At 38.6% G+C, this 17,550-nt stretch overlaps 1 protein-coding gene across 2 annotated transcripts in view; it reads left to right on the top strand.

Annotated features, from left to right (window-relative positions):
- Positions 1–23: 23 nt before the first annotated feature.
- Positions 24–17,550, top strand: part of AGL (amylo-alpha-1, 6-glucosidase, 4-alpha-glucanotransferase) — a 72,649-nt gene continuing 55,122 nt past the window's right edge. Inside the window, exons 1-5 of one of the 2 annotated variants that reach the window (XM_024233359.3) lie at positions 24–341; positions 901–1,050; positions 9,916–10,126; positions 10,668–10,834; positions 12,965–13,168. In XM_024233359.3, the coding sequence (XP_024089127.2) occupies positions 969–1,050; positions 9,916–10,126; positions 10,668–10,834; positions 12,965–13,168 (664 nt within the window). In that variant the 5' untranslated portion in view covers positions 24–341; positions 901–968. The remainder of the gene's footprint in view (positions 342–900; positions 1,051–9,915; positions 10,127–10,667; positions 10,835–12,964; positions 13,169–17,550) is intronic. The other variant, XM_054530726.2, reaches the window with a different exon arrangement.

Below are 17,550 nucleotides of genomic sequence, written 5' to 3'. Positions count from 1 at the left end.
GTCGAGCCTCCCGGAAGTTGGCCAGTGGTACGGCCCGCTCCCACCTGGGGCGAGTGCGCGCACGGCCAGGTGGGGTCCCGGGTGCGCCCAGGAACCTGCGCGAGGCGGAGTCGCTGAGACTCTGCCGGCTCCTCACCCAGCTGCCTCGGCCCTGCTCCGGTCGCCCGCCGCCCCTCCCTTTGCCCTTCACGGCGCCCGGCCCTCCTTGGGCTGAGGCTTCTGTGCGCGGCTGGGCAGCCAGCCTTTCCCCTTCTGTTTCTCCCCGTCCCCTCCCCCCGACCGTAGCACCAGAGTCGCGGGTCCTGCAATGCCCCAGAAGCCGCACGTATAACTCGCTCGGCGTAAGTGCTAGGAATGCCGCTGGCCTCGCGGGGAAACGCATTCTTTCTATCTATAGCTCGCTCTGTACATCTTCTGTCTACGGCAGCTATTCCAGAGGCAACAACTGCTTTCCTCTGTTCTCATCTCCCCATTGGTGGCTGGCGACCCGAATTTGGGAATGGGGAGATCGCCCACCTGTTATCTTTGAGCAGACTAATCTCTTGAAAGCAGAAGTGCCATTCGGAGTCTCCAGAGCCCTGTGGCTTGGGGCTGGGAATGTCCCCCTGACTTCAGGCTTTCCTAAGTGTATTGCTTTTCTCTGAGAATGCTCTAGGTTTTTAATTTTTTAATTGTAAGAATCTATAATACAGCATTTTTATTTCGGTCTTATTCGTTGTGCTCAAAGGCAGGAAACAACTATTAATTTGTCTTCTCGAATCTTAATAGTTACAAGATTCATTCTCTTTCATTGCTCTGCTAGGCATAAAACACACTTCGAACATGTAAGTGCCGCTGTCAGCTCTGGAGAGTTTAAGGCAATAGTTATTTTCGACATTTTAACTCCTTTTTGTTTCATAGGGGTAACTCATTCGACTGTGGAGTTCTTTTAGTACTTATGAAAGATTTCAGATCCTCTAGAAGCCAAAATGGGGCACAGTAAACAGATTCGAATTTTACTTCTGAACGAAATGGAGAAGCTGGAAAAGACCCTCTTCAGACTTGAACAAGGTCAGTAGCAAGTTGTTTGATTTGCTCATTTGCGTCTTTTAAACTTTTAATTCATTGGCAGTCCTGTTAAATTTTTTAAAGCTTTAAGATAAATATTATTTCCAAGGATCTAAAACTTGATTTGTGCAAAGATGGTGCTGTGTTCTCCATATATCACTAATTAATGTTGATTTGAATTAAAAATATTTTATATCCCTCATGTTAGGATAAGGATAAAATAGTTCACTTTTCTCTGCATACTAATTCCCACTTAAGATTGAAGTTAAATATATGATCAGAAGATTGGCCATATTATTTCTCATAACATTTACTATTAAAACTTGGTAAATTACTTCATATGTAATTTTGCTTTGGGTATGCATGTAGTTTTGCCTTTGTGTAACTGTCTCTTTTCCTTTGTTGAACCTTTGAATTGACAAAATAGATCGCAGCAAAAAGTATAGTAAACTATTGTTTATGTACATCAAAAACCTCTCAAATATGGAGTAGGTAAAAGCTGAAAATATTTTCTTACCAAATAAAAAGTGCAATAACTCATCTGGTTGTGTTGAAATATAGTTCATCTGTATTTAAAAGATCAAATTACTTTTCTACAAGGCTAGTTAATAGATGTTTTATTTTCTTAGCCTTTGTAATTTTTCAACATTGAAGAAGTGTAATATATGAAAAATGCAGTCCCCCTTATTAATGTACCAAATGGATGTTGATAGTCATAAACATTTCAAAGGAATTTTTAAATTTCCCTAATGTTTTAAGAGTTAAATTTTTGAAAAAAAAATTTCACACATACAATGTGTTATCTTCATGCCAAATCCGTGTCTTTTTCCAACTTTGGCATTTAAAATCACTGAGTACCTACTCCATTTTTGGCTTTCCTGACTCTGCACTTTTCTGGTTTTGATTTTTTCCCCCCTCCCCTGTTGCATATTCTTGTCAACTTGGTGTCTCTTACTGGGCTCTCTTCCTTTCACTTTTTAATTAATTATGGGTATCTGCTAGGAATTCTTTCTTTTTCTGTTCTCCTTCAAAGGATTAGTTACACAGTCTCATGGCCTCAACTGTTGCCTCTGTGCTGATGACTACTTTTGGAGGAAAGGCCTTGAGCTTTCTTCTTCTTGGAAGCTTTCAGCGTTTGATGACAAGGGTAGATGTAGAGCCAGAATTCTCCTGACTCTGCTGCTAACAAGCTGACTTGGGGCAAGTTACATTAACTCTGAGCATTCATTTCTTTCTTTTTTTTTTCTTCCCTTTTCTCTTTTTCTGAGATGGGCCCAGGGTCTTACTCTGTTGCCCAGGCTGAGTGCTGTGGCATGATCATGGCTCAGTGCTGCGGCATGATCATGGCTCAGTGCTGCCTCAACTTCCTGGGCTCAAGCAATTCTCCTGCCTCAGCCTCCCGAGTAGCTGGGACTACAGGCATGCATCACTGTGCCCCGCTAATTTTTTTTTTTTTTGTAGAAACTGTGTCTGACTATGTTGCCCAGGTTGATTTTGAACTCCTGGACTCAAGCAACCCTCCCTCTTTGGCCTCTCAAAGTACTGGGATTACAAGCATAAGCCACGGGGCATGGCCCCAATTCTGAGCATTAATTTCTTTATTGGTGAGATGAAAGTGGTAATTTCTGTTCTTCTACCTTTCTAGGTTTTGAGACTCAAAATTAATAATACATGAATTTTTAGTCATAAAGCCCTAAATAAATATAAGGCATTGATATGAATCACTCCATGTATTCCCACCCTGGACCTTGGCTTCAACCTGATATTATGCAATAGAATAGTATTAGGATAGCTCAACTTGGATATGCTTAAATCTAGCATGTCCAAAAATATCCCCTGCCCATTCTCAATCCTTTATTTCTCAGCTTCCCTGTTTATTTCGTGGCATGATGATTTCTTCTCTTTTCCTGAAGTCTGTTTTTAAGCTTGCAGTTTCTTTCCAAATATCTCTGATTGCCTGTCTATTCTGTATGGCTGAATATAGATGCCAGAATAATCTTATGCAGTCTCTTCCCTTTTTTATTAAGTGGTATGTATAAAATCAAATTTAAATACCTCTGTCTGACTTCCAAGACATTCTGTAATGAGACTACACTTTCCTTAGCCAAGATTGTATCTCATTATTCTCCATCATTAATGTCATAGATCTTTACGGTTACCCAAGTCATTCCTGTTAATTCCCTTCTCAGCAGTTTTTCTCATGCCTGTCCTTATACCCGTACTCCCATCAGATTCCTTTATATCTGTTAAATGCCATTTACTGCCAGTCTATGTGTTGCCTAAGTTTCAACTTTCAGCTAGAATATCACCTCCTTTGTGAAGTCGTTCCCTAATTTTTCACTGTCTCCTTCCTTTGATTTCCAATTACACAATGAGCACAGAACTATTAAGTGCTGAATAATGAAGCAGTGTCTAAAGGCTTGTTAGTCTTACAGTGTCAGACTAGGGTTTAAAATCTGTGAGAATTGATGAGGGCAGGTGACTCACACTTGTAATCTCAGTGCTTTGGGAGGCTGAGGCTGCAGGACCACTTGAGGCCAGGAGTTCATGGTCAGCCTGGACAACATAGTAAGACTTTATCTCTGCAAAAAAGAAACAAAATTAGCTGGGCATGATGGTGCTTGCCTGTGGTCCCCAGCTACCTAGGAGGGTGAGGCAGGAGGATCTCTTTAGCCCAGGAGTTAAACGCTGTAGTGAACTATGATCCCACCATTGCACTCCAGCCTGGGTGACAGAGTGAGACCTTGTCTTTAAAAAACAAAAATAAAGGGCCGGGCGCAGTGGCTCACACCTATAATCCCAGCACTTTGGGAGGCCGAGGCAGGTGGGTCACCCGAGGTCAGGATTTCGAGATCATCCAGCTGATCAACATGGTGAAACCCCTTCTCTACTAAAATTACAAAAATTAGCTGGGCATGGTGGCACATGCCTATAATCCCAGCTACCTGGGAGGCTGAGGCAGGAGAATCGCTCGAACCTGGGACGCAGAGGTTGCAGTGAGCTGAGATCACACCATTGCACTCCAGCCTGGGCAACAAGAGCAAAACTCTTAAAAAAAAAATAAATAAATAAAATAAAATAAAATCTGTGAGGATAGGGACAGCCTTACAAACCTAGTGCAGTGTACTGCTGATTGATTACTAAAACTCTAGTTAAAACTAGCAAAAATTGTAAAAGCTAACCCATTTGAAGAGGGAAATTGAAGGATTTATGAAAAAAGAATGATGTGGTTGACTTTATAACTCTGGTTAAAACCGGTAAATATATCCAAATGTTATACATGAGAATATGCCACCTTTTTTTTGCAGTAATAGTGTGATCATTTTATTTTAGAAGATAATTTGAAGCCGGGCGCAGTGGCTCACGCCTGTAATCCCAGCACTTTGGGAGGCCGAGGCGGGCAGATCACGAGGTCAGGAGATCGACACCATCCTGGCTAACACAGTGAAACCCCGTCTCTATTAAAAATACAAAAAATTAGCCGGGCGTGGTGGCGGGCGCCTGTAGTCCCAGCTACTCGGGAGGCTGAGGCAGGAGAATGGCGTGAACAACCTGGGAGGTGGCGCTTGCAGTGAGCTGAGATGGCTCCACTGCACTCCAGCCTGGGTGACAGAGCAAGACGCCGTCTCAAAAAAAAAAGATAATTTGAAATGTGAAAGATGAGTGGAAGACAAGGGACATTGGAGACAAGAAGCATTGAGAAGACTATTTTAAAAACACATCTGATTAAAGAAAAGGATTGAACAGCCTGAGTTGAAAAAGAGAGGACAAGGCCAGGCGCGGTGGCTCACACCTGTAATCTTGGCACTTTGGGAGGCCAAGGCAGGTGGATCACCTGAGTTCAGGAGTTTGAGACCTGCCTGGCCAACATGGTGAAACCCTGTCTCTCCTAAAAATACAAAAATTAGCCAGGCGTGCTGGCGGGTGCCTGTAATCCCAGCTACTTGGGAGGCTGAGGCAGGAGAATTGCTTGAATCCAGGATGCGGAGGTTTCAGTAAGCCGAGATCGTGCCACTGCACTCCAGCCTGGGCAACAGAGCAAGACTCTGACTCAAAAAAAGAAAGAAAAAGAGAGGACAAAGTATGAGTTATTTTCAAGTTCAGAGGATTTTCAAGTTCAGAGGACTTGGTAACCAATCAAATCTGGCAGTTTTTGGCTGTTTCATATTTAATTGGTCATCAAAGCCCTCATATTTCTTTCCTTCTCTCTTTTCTACAAGAAGGAATTCCTCCTCCTCGTTTTTAAGACTGATATTTCTATAGATTCTTCCTGTTCAACAAGTACAAGACTAAATAATGATCTTTTCTAGACAAATCATAGCTTTTTCGCTTATTTCCTATCTCATTTAGTGGTAGAATAATGAATAAAATCAGGCCGAGCATGGTGGCTTACTTCTGTAATCCTGGCACTTTGGGAGGCCGAGGCAGGTAGTTGACCTGAGATCAGGAGTTCAAGACCAGTCTGGCCAACATGATGAAACCCCATCTCTACCAAAAATACAAAAATTAGCCGGATGTAGTGACATGCACCTGTAGTCCCAGCTATCCAGGAGGCTAAGGCAGGAGAATCGCTTGAACTCAGGAGGCAGAGGTTGCAGTGAGCCAAGATCACACCACTGTACTCCAGCCTGGGCAACAGAGTGAGACTCGGTCTCAGAAAAAAAAAAAGAATAATGAACAAAATAAGTACTTCCCAAATCTGAAATTCTTCCATCTTTTAAATAGGTTGATGAAATTTACAATTTTTACTATTTTTTAAAGAAAATATTTAGACATAAAGGTTCTTTGATTAGAAGACTGAGTTTCTATAAATTGAGTGGAGGGGAAAAGATAGAACATATTTATTTACAATAATAGTTTAATCACTCATTATGCTAGTTGCCTACAAGAGAGACATGGCTAATGCAAGTTAAGTATCCTAGCATTAGTATGAGGAATAAGATAGCCACACCATGTACTGCTATGACCTCAGCTAATTTTAGCAAACTGAGTCATGGAATCTGACCTACTCTAGGCTCTCTGATGTTTCATTTACTGTATATAAAAATTTTAGTTTCAGTGATTTGCATTAGAGGTCTACAGAGTGGCTATGTATCCCTTGGGGTATGCGCTGATATATCTATTGGGCTACAGAAAGAAAATATAATATCCCTTCCTTCCTTCCTCCCTCCTTCCCTCCCTCCCTCCTTCCTTCCTTCTTTCCTTCCTTCTTCCCTTCCTTTTCTTTTCTCTCTACCTATTTTAGTTTTTTAAGTCTGTTATATGTTAGCAACATTGAATTATGTTAATATATGAATTATGCTCTCAGTTTGTATGTCAGGTAAGTTATAAACAAAAAAGCCATACTCAGAAGAAAACGTAGAGGTTGTAGGTCTGGAAGGGGCTGACAATCACACCCTCATTTGTTTGCAGTATGTTGCCATGCATTGCACTTTTACTTAAGCTAGGTTAAGTAGCTTTACAGGTTATATTATCTTAAATAACAGCGTCTGTATATTACTTTGTAAGGAGAGTTAGAGTAACCAAGAATAGTTCTTTTACCTCACAGAAGTGATCAGACTTAAAAGATGAGTTAGAAAGTGTTTGAGATTCGTCCTTTTCAGAAATAACAAATAGTGTTAGATAGTATGATACTTAGAAAATATTTTCAGAAAAAATAAAAACTTAACTCTTTGATGTAAACATGAGTGAGAAAGTTAAGTGCTTTTTTGAAGGAAATTGATGCTTGGAGCAGAGTTTGGCACATATTTTCCTGCAAAAGTTCAGATTGCAAATCTTTGCAGCTTTTCAGGCAATGCACTCCCTATTGCAGCGACTCGACTCCCATTGTAGCAGGAAAGCAGCCATAGGCAAACATACATGAATGGATGTGGCTGTGTTCCAGTAAAACTTCATTTACAGAAATGGGGATTGGGTTGGATATATTTTGCCAACCCTTGCTATAGTGAAAGCATTTTGAATATATATTTTTAGAAATGCTTCTTCCATCATTATATGATTTTACCCAAAATAAATAGAACTTGAAATCTTTGAATCACTTTATTACAAAATATTAAAACCAAGACTTTTTAAAATAATGAAATTTATTTAGTTACATTGTTTTCACTGAGAGATATTATCAATATTAATTTTTAGTGAGAGCTAAAGGTTTTTTTCTACCCACTAATAAATAAAATGTATTATTTAAATATTATTTATTTCATTTATATCTTATCCCATTAAGTTAACTTTTGTGTTTTATAATTTACATAATCTATTAGAACATCATAGATATATATTATATAAATAAATGACTTAGTTTGGGAATTATTGGGGTTTTTTCCTGAAGGTAGAGCACTGATCCAAATACTGTTTTGGAGATTTTAGATGAGTTTTAACCTTTGCTCTGCAAGTTCTCTGAATCCTTGTGTAATTACAAAAACAGTATTTGTATAAACTTAACCAGGGACAGGTTGTACACATATACCCAGACAGCTAATCTCTGCTATTTGTACTTGTTCAAAATGACACTATTTCTCCTAATGATAAATTTAGTCATTCTTGTGAGATGTAAATATTTATGCTTCTCAGTCACTAAATATTTTACTTCATGTTTTAATTCTTTCTGTAATTATTTCTTAGTCTATCCCTTCATAATTGTAGCTCTAATTTTAAAATGATTTCCCTAATTATAAAATTGTGCAAATGTATAAAAAGCATTTTTTTCTGTGTTTTTTTTAAAAAATTAGGATTATACTATCTGAACAATTTTGTAACCTGCCTTTTTCCCCTATTTGTAGTAGTATTATGGTGTATGTACTCTACCTCTCTGCCTACTGCCATGTTTCAGCCATACTTTTTTCCAGAAGATATTTTAAAAGCTCTACATAAATGTGTACAATGTAACAAAATAGAATAAATTAAAAGTGGTTATTAAATTTTTTTTTTTTAACGGAGTCTTGCTCTGTCACCCATGCTGGAGTGCAGTGGTGCGATCCTAGCTCACTGCAACCTCTGCCTCCTGGGTTGAAGCAATTCTACTGCCCCAGCCTCCTGAGTAGTTGGGATTACAGGTGCATACCACCACACCAAGCTCTTTTTGCATTTAGTAGAGATGGGGTTTCACCATGTTGGTCAGGCTGGTCTCAAACTTCTGACCTCAGGTGATCCTCCTGCCTCGGCCTCCCAGAGTGTTGGGATTACAGGCGTGAGCTACTGTGCCTCGCCAAATATCTTTTGATAACATAATTTATAATGGCTTTATAATATGCCAGCTTGTAGATTTACCATAATTTATTTAATCATTGCCAATCATTAGATATTTAGGTTGTTGTCAGTTTATTTAATTTCAATAAATGAGGCTGTGATAAATATCCTTATACATAATCTCTGTTTACATCACTGACACTTTTCTCAAAAAATCTATATAAAATTCCTAGATCAAAAAATATAAGCATTCTTAGTATATTAATGCCAAATTGTATTATAGAAAAAGTACATTTAGTTGCTTAGAGAAGAAATTCTTAGTTTCACTATACAGCATTCTCTTAGTGTCTTTTACTGAAATCTTTTGTTCACAGAAAATATCCCTGTTAGTATATCCTCTTTTATTACTTTGTTGGATGTCTAATAAATCAAGGATTATAAATTATAAATAATATATCTTAAATAGTTAAATATTAGTTTTTTTCCTTTCAAAGAAATTCCTTAGATATTAAAGATTTTACTCAGTGGAACTAAACTTTCCTGCCTCATCAGTTATTATTGCCCATTATTAATTGAAAGTTATATTCATGTTTAAGATTTATATGTATTATATTTCTAATACACTTGACCATAGTCAGTATTTTCATATTCTAATAATTATAAAGAAGGTTTAAAGTCTACTTTAAACCAACCAAAATGTTTCTTTCACAGTACAGTTTTAACTATAATGTGCTTATTTGTTTTCTCTTATGGCAAAATATTTGTAACACAATGCACAAGTCTAAGGTATGTTTTTTTAAAAATAACCTAACTTGGGCAAAAGTAGAAATGCATTGGCTCTCAGGATTACAAGACAGCTTTAGTAACTAAACCATGAAGCAAAGGGATATAGGCAGTAGTGTGTTGGAGGTGCTTTTGCTGGCTCACAAGAGCTGATTGTGCACATCCTTTCCCACTTCCACATTCAATGTTGTTGTGTTGGTAGCTTAAGATTGTCCATGGCGGGATTATTTCCACCAGAAAGTCAGCAAACACTCCAAGTCAGAGGTTCCCACCACCCTAGTCAGTTGTTAAATCTTTATTAGCACATCACTCGACTTGAGCAGATATCAGTCGGGTTCAGTTGCCTTCAGAACCCCTGTTAGAATCCTGAATTCTGCCTCTATAGAGGTTGACTTCTGTCAGTGAAGACTAGCTTTCTCAGTATGGTGAGATAATAGTCCCATGGTAGCTCCCAAGTTTTACAGACTGTCACATACTTTCTGTCACCATAGAGAAACTAGCTTTCTCTGTTGCAGTTAGAAAAATACTAGAGAAGGTCTCTCCTCAGATGCCCGCCATTGGGTACTTAATTCAGGGGTGAGGATGGGGGATCATGGTAAATGGGGTTGTATAAGAATTTGCACATCCCAGAGTTGCTATGTGAATAGGAATGCGTTTCCAGGGAAAGGAGAAACAGACATTACAGAGCAGACAGCTCTATGATGTTTACTATACTTGCTAAAATACGAAATTCAGCCAAGTTGGAATACAAAGTAGTGCCAAAACAGCATTAGGTTTGTGGAGTTATTTTAAACATAATTGAAAAATCAAGGTTTTTTAATACTTTAAATAAAACATCTATTTTTCAATGTGGTAATTTAAGTCCTACAATGAGTTTATTAAAATGTGCTTTTTATTTAGGGTATGAACTACAGTTCCGATTAGGCCCAACTTTACAGGGAAAAGCAGTTACCGTGTATACAAATTACCCATTTCCTGGAGAAACATTTAATAGAGAAAAATTCCGTTCTCTGGATTGGGAAAATCCAACAGAAAGAGAAGATGATTCTGATAAATACTGCAAACTTAATCTGCAACAATCTGGTTCATTTCAGTATTATTTCCTTCAAGGGTAAGTCAGGTGTTTTGTTTGTGAGAAAAAAAGTTAATCTGTAATTTGAAGTCACCTAACTTGTAAATGTTACTGTATGAACCATGGCAGTGCAATTTTTACAGTGCTTCCTTGAGATGCAAATAGAATATTCTTGGATTTCTAGGAGGTAATTGTATGGCCCATTGCAGAGCTAAAGTATCATGTAAATATATTTTAAGTAACATCTTAAAATGTAGTAATTTCATGCAACCTGATTATAGGTTGCTGTTTATTTGCATGCCCTTGTTATTACTGATAGGTTTTAGTATACTTATTTTTCATTAAACCAACATTCTTGGATATTTTGTGTATTATACATGTAATTATGTAGATTGTGAAAGGGTAAAAGTAGCTTTTCCATTAAGTTTTGTTGCAACTTTTAAAATGATTTTGTGTGCTTAGAAATACATGTATTTTATGTGGGACAATTAACCTTTTAGTTAGAGTCAGACTATATTATATGAGGATTTTTTTTTTCCTGTCACTGACTGAAAAGTTTTTGTTTTGTTTTTTCCCTTAGAAATGAGAAAAGTGGTGGAGGTTACATAGTTGTGGACCCCATTTTACGTGTTGGTGCCGATAATCATGTGCTACCCTTGGACTGTGTTACTCTTCAGACATTTTTAGCTAAGTGTTTGGGACCTTTTGATGAATGGGAAAGCAGACTTAGGGTTGCAAAAGAATCAGGTAATGTCAGCTTGCTTTTTTTTTCTTATTTAAAAAAATAAATGTAATTATGCTCTGTGATATAGATTTCAAAAGTTTTGTATATGAGTCCATTCTCTCATTGCAATAAATAACTACCTGAGACTGGGTAATTTATAAAGAAAAGAGGTTTGACTCACAGTTCCGCAGGCTGTACAGGAAGCATGGTTGGGGAGGCCTCAAGAAACTTACAGTCATGGCAGAAGGCAAAGGGGAAGCAGGCCTGTTTTACGTGGCCAGAGAAGGAGGAAGAGAACAAAGTGGGAGGCGCTACATGCTTTTAAACAACCAGATCTCGTGAAAACTCACTCACTATCATGAGAACAAGGGGGAAATCCACCTCCGTGATCAATCATCTCTCACCAGGTCCCTCTTCCAACATTGGGGATTACAATTTGAAATGAGATTTGTGCAGGGACACAAATCCAAACCATATCTTTTTACCTCTATGTTTAATTTTGTTTCTTATTATATTTAGTAATATAAGTAGATAGAACCATATTAAAAAAATTTTTTTTTTTTGAGACGGAGTATCACCTTATCCACCTAGGCTGCAATGGTGCGATCTCAGCTCACTGCAACCTCCACCTCCCGGGTTCAAACAATTTTCCTGCCTCAGCCTCCTGAGTAGCTGGGATTATAGGCACCTGCCACCATGCCTAGCTAATTTTTGTATTTTTAGTAGAGACGGGGTTTCAGCATGTTGGCCAGGCTGGTCTCAAACTTCTGACCTCATGATCCGCCCGCCTCGGCCTCCCAAAGTACTGGGATTATATGCGTGAGCCTCTGCGCCTGGCCCATATTACATTTTTGATACTTAACCATTTTTAACCTATAAAAATGGCAAATTTTGTGGTTCAGCATAAGAAATGAAGGAACTCCATAATGAAACAATTATCATTTCTAAGACTTTACCATATAAAAATCAGAAATAAGCTATTGAAAAGTGAAGGAAAATGTATTATCATTATGTATCATTTTAATTCAACAAACATTGGTTAACCATCTTTTGTGTAGAAGACATGTGCTACCATAAATACCAAGAGCAAGATGAAACTTAAGTTGTATTTTACTCTTAAACAAAGGGCAATATTAATTTTTTCTTTTCTTTTCTTTTTTTTTTTTTTTTTTTTTAAAGACAGGGTCTCACTCTGTCACCCAGGCTGGAGTGCAGTGGTGCAATCTCAGCTCATTGTAGCCTCCTGCGTTCAAGCAATTCCTGTGTTGCAGCCTCCCTAGTAGCTGGGATTACAGGCATGCACCACCACACCTGGCTAATTTTTGTATTTTTAGTAGAGATGGGGTTTCACCATGTTGCCCAGGCTGGTCTCGAACTCCTGACCTTAAGTGATATGCCCAACTCAGCTTCCCAAAGTGCTGGGATTACAGGCATGAACCACTGTGCCCAGCCATATATATATAAAATATGATATGGCATATATATATATATATATATATATGATATGGTATATATATATATATATATATTTTTTTTTTTAAGACAGTGTCTCACTCTGTCACCCAGACTGGAGTGCAGTGGCCTGATCTATTTTTTGTAGAGACAAAAGTCTCACTCTGTTGCCCAGGCTAGTCTTGAACTCCTGGGATCAAGCAGTCCTCTTGCCTTGGCCTCCCAAAGTGCTGGGATTACAGGTGCAAACCACTGCACCTGATCTCAATATTAATTTTCTGCTTTTAAGTTGGATAATATATGAAGAATAAGAAGTTCACTGACATAACTAAAGCAGAATGCAAGTACTATGGAACATTAAAAGTAGTAGAAAGACGTGTTGATATACTTGTAGAGGATAAATTTACTACATATAAGTATAGAAATTTTCTAATAATTAGGCAGTGTGTGTGAATTTTTTCAAATATTATCTCATTATCTCTGTCTTGTATATGAGGACACATATCTTGAAAGATTTAAATAAACTTGCTTAAAGTCTCTGTGGTACAGTTAGGATTTGAACCCAAGTGTTTGACCTCTTTTCCAGTAGCATGCTTGCCTTGCTATTTATAATCACTTAAGAAAGTTTAAATTTATATTTTCTTCATTTTAGGCTGGTTTTGTTTGTTTTTACAGTGGTCTTTCCTTTATTTGCTTTGCAGGCTACAACATGATTCATTTTACCCCACTGCAGACTCTTGGACTATCTAGGTCATGCTACTCCCTTGCCAATCAGTTAGAATTAAATCCTGACTTTTCAAGACCTAATAGAAAGTATACCTGGAATGATGTTGGACAGCTAGTGGAAAAATTAAAAAAGGAATGGAATGTTATTTGTATTACTGATGTTGTCTACAATCATACTGGTATGAGCTTCATTGACTACCTTCATTAATTTTGATGAGAATTTATACACACACACATACACACACAAACAGGAGAAGGGAAGAAAGAAAGGCAAAGGAAAGGGGCTAACATAAATTTTAAAAACACAAATGATGATTAGGTGTCCTTCCATTTAAAAAATTAATATTTTTCCTTTCAAAGAAAACATTCTTAATTGAGGATTAAGTCAATATATAAGTATCTTGCATCTGATGCTTATAAATACAGGAGAGTGATCATAGAAGGAACATAATGATCACGTATTTCAACTTACAGTACAGTAGTCCCCCCTTATTCGCAGTTTTGCTTTCTGAGGTTTCAGTTACCTGCAGTCAATCACATTTCAAAAATATTGAGTAATTCCAGAAATCAGCAATTCATAAGTTTTAATTTTCATGCTGTTTTAAGTAACATGACAAACTCTCATGCCATCCTGCTCTATCCCACCTGGAATGTGACTCATCGCTTTGTCCAGTGCATCCATGCTGTAAACACTACCTGTCCGCTAGTTACTTAATAGCCTGCTCAGTTATCAGATAAAAAAACCAAAATATCAAAATATATATATATAGGGTTTGATACTATCTATAGTTTTACACATCCACTTGGGGCCTTGGAAGGTATCCCTAAGGATAAGAGGGGACTACTCTATTAATACTTTCCCAAGTAACACATGGATCCTATATTAGCAGGAGCTCTGGTACTGTAGTACTATAGCATATATGAAAAAACTGAATGACTTATATTATTTGGAGAGAAACTTATTAGTAAACTCTCAGAAGTTGTATCTGGAAATTATGTCTTCTACATGTTAAAAGAGCTTATTAAAGTTAGTCTGTTTTGGTTCCTAAGATTCCTTAGTGATATATAATTCTATTAAAATATATCAGATTTTTCCAGCTAGCGATCCTTGAGGAAATGGTTGCTCCCCGCACCTGTCAGAGGAGCTGAGCCTGGCCTGGCCTAGCCTGACAAAGCCTGGCCATCAGCAGCTTTGGGTTTAACCCAGTTTACCTTACAAATGTTATCTTGTGTATGCTACAATGTAGAAAAGTTTGGAAACCACTGATTTGCATATGTAAAGAACAAGAATTCTAGTTGGTATAAACATTTAAAAGATATAATCTGCTGTTTCATAAAACAGTTCTCCAAGTAACCATAGAAACTATGAAGATATTTAAAAGCTCATAGATCTGGTTCATCAATATAAATAAAAATCTCTAAATCATAATGGCAAAGTTAGGTAAAGAAATAGGTACATTCCAAAATTTGATGTGTCTGCATGTACCTAGAAACCAAGCCTCCAGTTCTACAGTGAAAACTTCGTAGTACCCAAGAACTCAGTATTCTTCATTTGAAAATTTGACATTATTAAGCCAGGTGCTGTGGCTTGCACCTGTAATCCCAGCTGTTTGAGAGGCTGAAGTGGGAGGATGACTTGAGGCCAGGAGTTTGAAACCAGCCTCGGCAACATAATGAGACCCCATCTCTTACAAAATAATGTAAAAAAATTATATTTAAAGGAAAATTTGACAGTCTTGATAATCACTTTGAGATCTATAATATTATTGAAGTCAAATTTATCAAACCACATAATGGCATTTTATGAGTTATAAATTGTGTGAGTTAGGATATGGCTTAAGCAGCTATAACAGAAAAACATAGGGACTAAAGGCTAAAATTGCATTTATTTCTTACAAAAGATTAGATAGGCGTTCCTGGACTAGAATGGTAGTTCAGTGGTGATAGGGAACTAGTTTCTCTCATGTTGCTCTGCAGCCTCCAACACTTTCCTTCAAATTCTTAGTCAGATATGGCTATTCCAGCTCCTGCTACCACGTTCTCCCCAGTGGAAATGAGGAAAGGGCAAGCATGTCTTTTTGGGTATGATATGATATATATTACTGTGTTCACATTGCATCACATTAATTTGTCTCTTGCCATACCTACCTTAAAGGAGACCTGCAGTGTAGTCTTGAGTTTGTCAGCTATGTGTAAATTTGAACCTTGGGAATTTTATTACTAACGAAAGAAATGGAGGATAAAATTGAGTACAGCAGCAGTCTCTACCACAGACTATATTTCTGAGACATTTGAGAGATTCTGTGCAATGTAAAAGAAGTGAACCTTGCCACAGCCTTACTTGAAAAGTGTTGCAAATCGTAATATCCTTCCTGTGAAACAAGTTTTCTTTTATTTATTTATTTATTTTTCTTTTTGAGACGGAGTTTCACTCTTGTTGCCCAGGCTGGAGTGCAATGGCACGATCTCGGCTCACCGCAACCTCCGCCTTCCATGTTCAAGTGATTCTCCTGCCTCAGCTTCCCAAGTAGCTGGGATTACAGGCATGCGCCCACACGCCCAGCTAATTTTTGTGTTTTTAGTAGAGACGGGGTTTCTTCATGTTGGTCAGGCTGTTCTTGAACTCCCGACCTCAAGTGATCCGCCCGTCTCGGCCTCCCAAAGTGCTGGGATTACAGGCGTGAGCCACCGTGCCTGGACAGTTTTCTTTTAAAAAAGTATTATCCAGCAGAATTCAACCTCCAGAATGGTTATGTGAAGGCTTCACACACTCTTTACGCAGTGAAACAACCCTAACTGGTGAAAATTATTTTAAGACAATCACTTAAATCCCCTGGAAATTGTCCTACGGATATTTAGCATATGGAGAAACATATGAAAATCTACTACATCTTAGTAAGAACAAGAGTCCTTGGTGATTGAACCAAGACCTGCTCCATTATCTTACACAAATGCCTCTGTTATGGAAGCTGTATCACAGGTGCTCCACTCCTGGTAGTTGTGGCCAAGAGGGAGACATTCTCTCCTCCCAACTCCCAGCCTGGGGTTATAGTTTCATGCTAAGAGGCGCAGTCTGTGAGTGTTTTTAATTCTCCCTGCCGGCCCTGTCTTTCAGAAGTTCTTTTTTTATTATTTTTTTTTTCTCTTTTTTTTTTTGAGACAGAGTCTCCTTCTGTCGCCCAGGCTAGAGTGCAGTGGCGCAGTCTCGGCTCACTGCAGCCTCCACCTCCCGGGTTCAAGCGATTCTTATGCCTCAGCCTCCCGAGTAGTTGGGATTACAGGTATGAGCCACCACTCCTGGCTAATTTTTATATTTTTAGTAGAGATGGAGTCCCGCCATATTGGCCAGGTTTGTCTCAAACTCCTGACCTCAGGTGATCCACCCAGCCTTGGCCTCCCAAAGAGTGAGCCACCGCGCCCGGCCGTGTTGCAGAAGTTCTATTCCAAATAGGCAGGTGGAGAAAAATCTCCCTTTCTCCACCCAGCCCCTACTTGCAGAGCTGACATCCTTTCCCACAAGTAGCAGGGCAAGAACACTGGGAACCCAATTGCCCTGGAAAAGGTCTTGGTTCAAATGCCAAGACTTGCTGTTCTTATTTTAAATAAATGTTTCTCCTTATGCTGAATGCCCTAGGATAATTTCCAGGGACTAAATGATTGTTTTTAAAATTATTTTCACCAGTTAAATTGTTTTGCTAGGGACAGTGTTTGTTGAATTTCTTACTGTATCACTCCAGAAGTCCATATTTATTTTTTAATGTTGATGTGTGTTAAAACATAGTTTGGAGTTTGACTCTTCTTTCATGTAGAATTAGAAAAAAAATATTTTCACTACCTATTGTTTAGAATTCTTTCATTTTTACAGTTGATTTTTGTTTCAAAATATTGAAAAAAGAAACAGTTTTAGGATTTTGCTATTTTAAAAATTGGTGATGGGTGGAGTGGCTCACACCTGTAATCCCAGCACTTTGGGAGGCCGTGGCGGATGGGTCACCTGAGGTCAGGAGTTCGAGACCAGCCTGGGCATCATGGTGAAACCCCATCTCTACTAAAAATACAAAAATTAGCCAGGCATGGTGGTGGGCGCCTGTAATCCCAGCTACTCCGGAGGCTGAGGCAGGAGAATCACTTGAACCCAGGAGGTGGAGGTTACAGTGAGCCGAGACCGTGCCACTGTACTCCAGCCTGGGTGACAAAGCAAGACTCTGTCTCAAAAAAAAAAGAAAAATTTAAATTAGCTGTGTGTGTTGGCATACACTTGTCGTCCTGACTACTTGGGAGGCTGAGGCAGGAGGATCACTTGAGCTCTAGAGTTCAAGGCTGCAGTGAGCTATGATTGCACCACTGCACTCCTGCACTCCTGCACTCCTGGGTGACAGAGAAAGACCCTGTCTCAAAAATAAATGGATGAATGAGGGCAGCATTGGTATTTATTCTTTTTTTTTTTTTTGAAACAGGGTCTCATTCTGTCACCCAGGCTGTAGTGCAGTGGCACAATCTCAGTTCACTGCAACCTCCACTTATTGGGCTCAAGCAGCCCTCCTACCTTAGCCTCCTGAGT

This window comes from Pongo abelii, chromosome 1, assembly GCF_028885655.2.
Source record: "Pongo abelii isolate AG06213 chromosome 1, NHGRI_mPonAbe1-v2.0_pri, whole genome shotgun sequence".
NCBI lineage: Eukaryota > Metazoa > Chordata > Mammalia > Primates > Hominidae > Pongo > Pongo abelii.
This window is presented reverse-complemented; position numbering and strand designations above follow the sequence as displayed.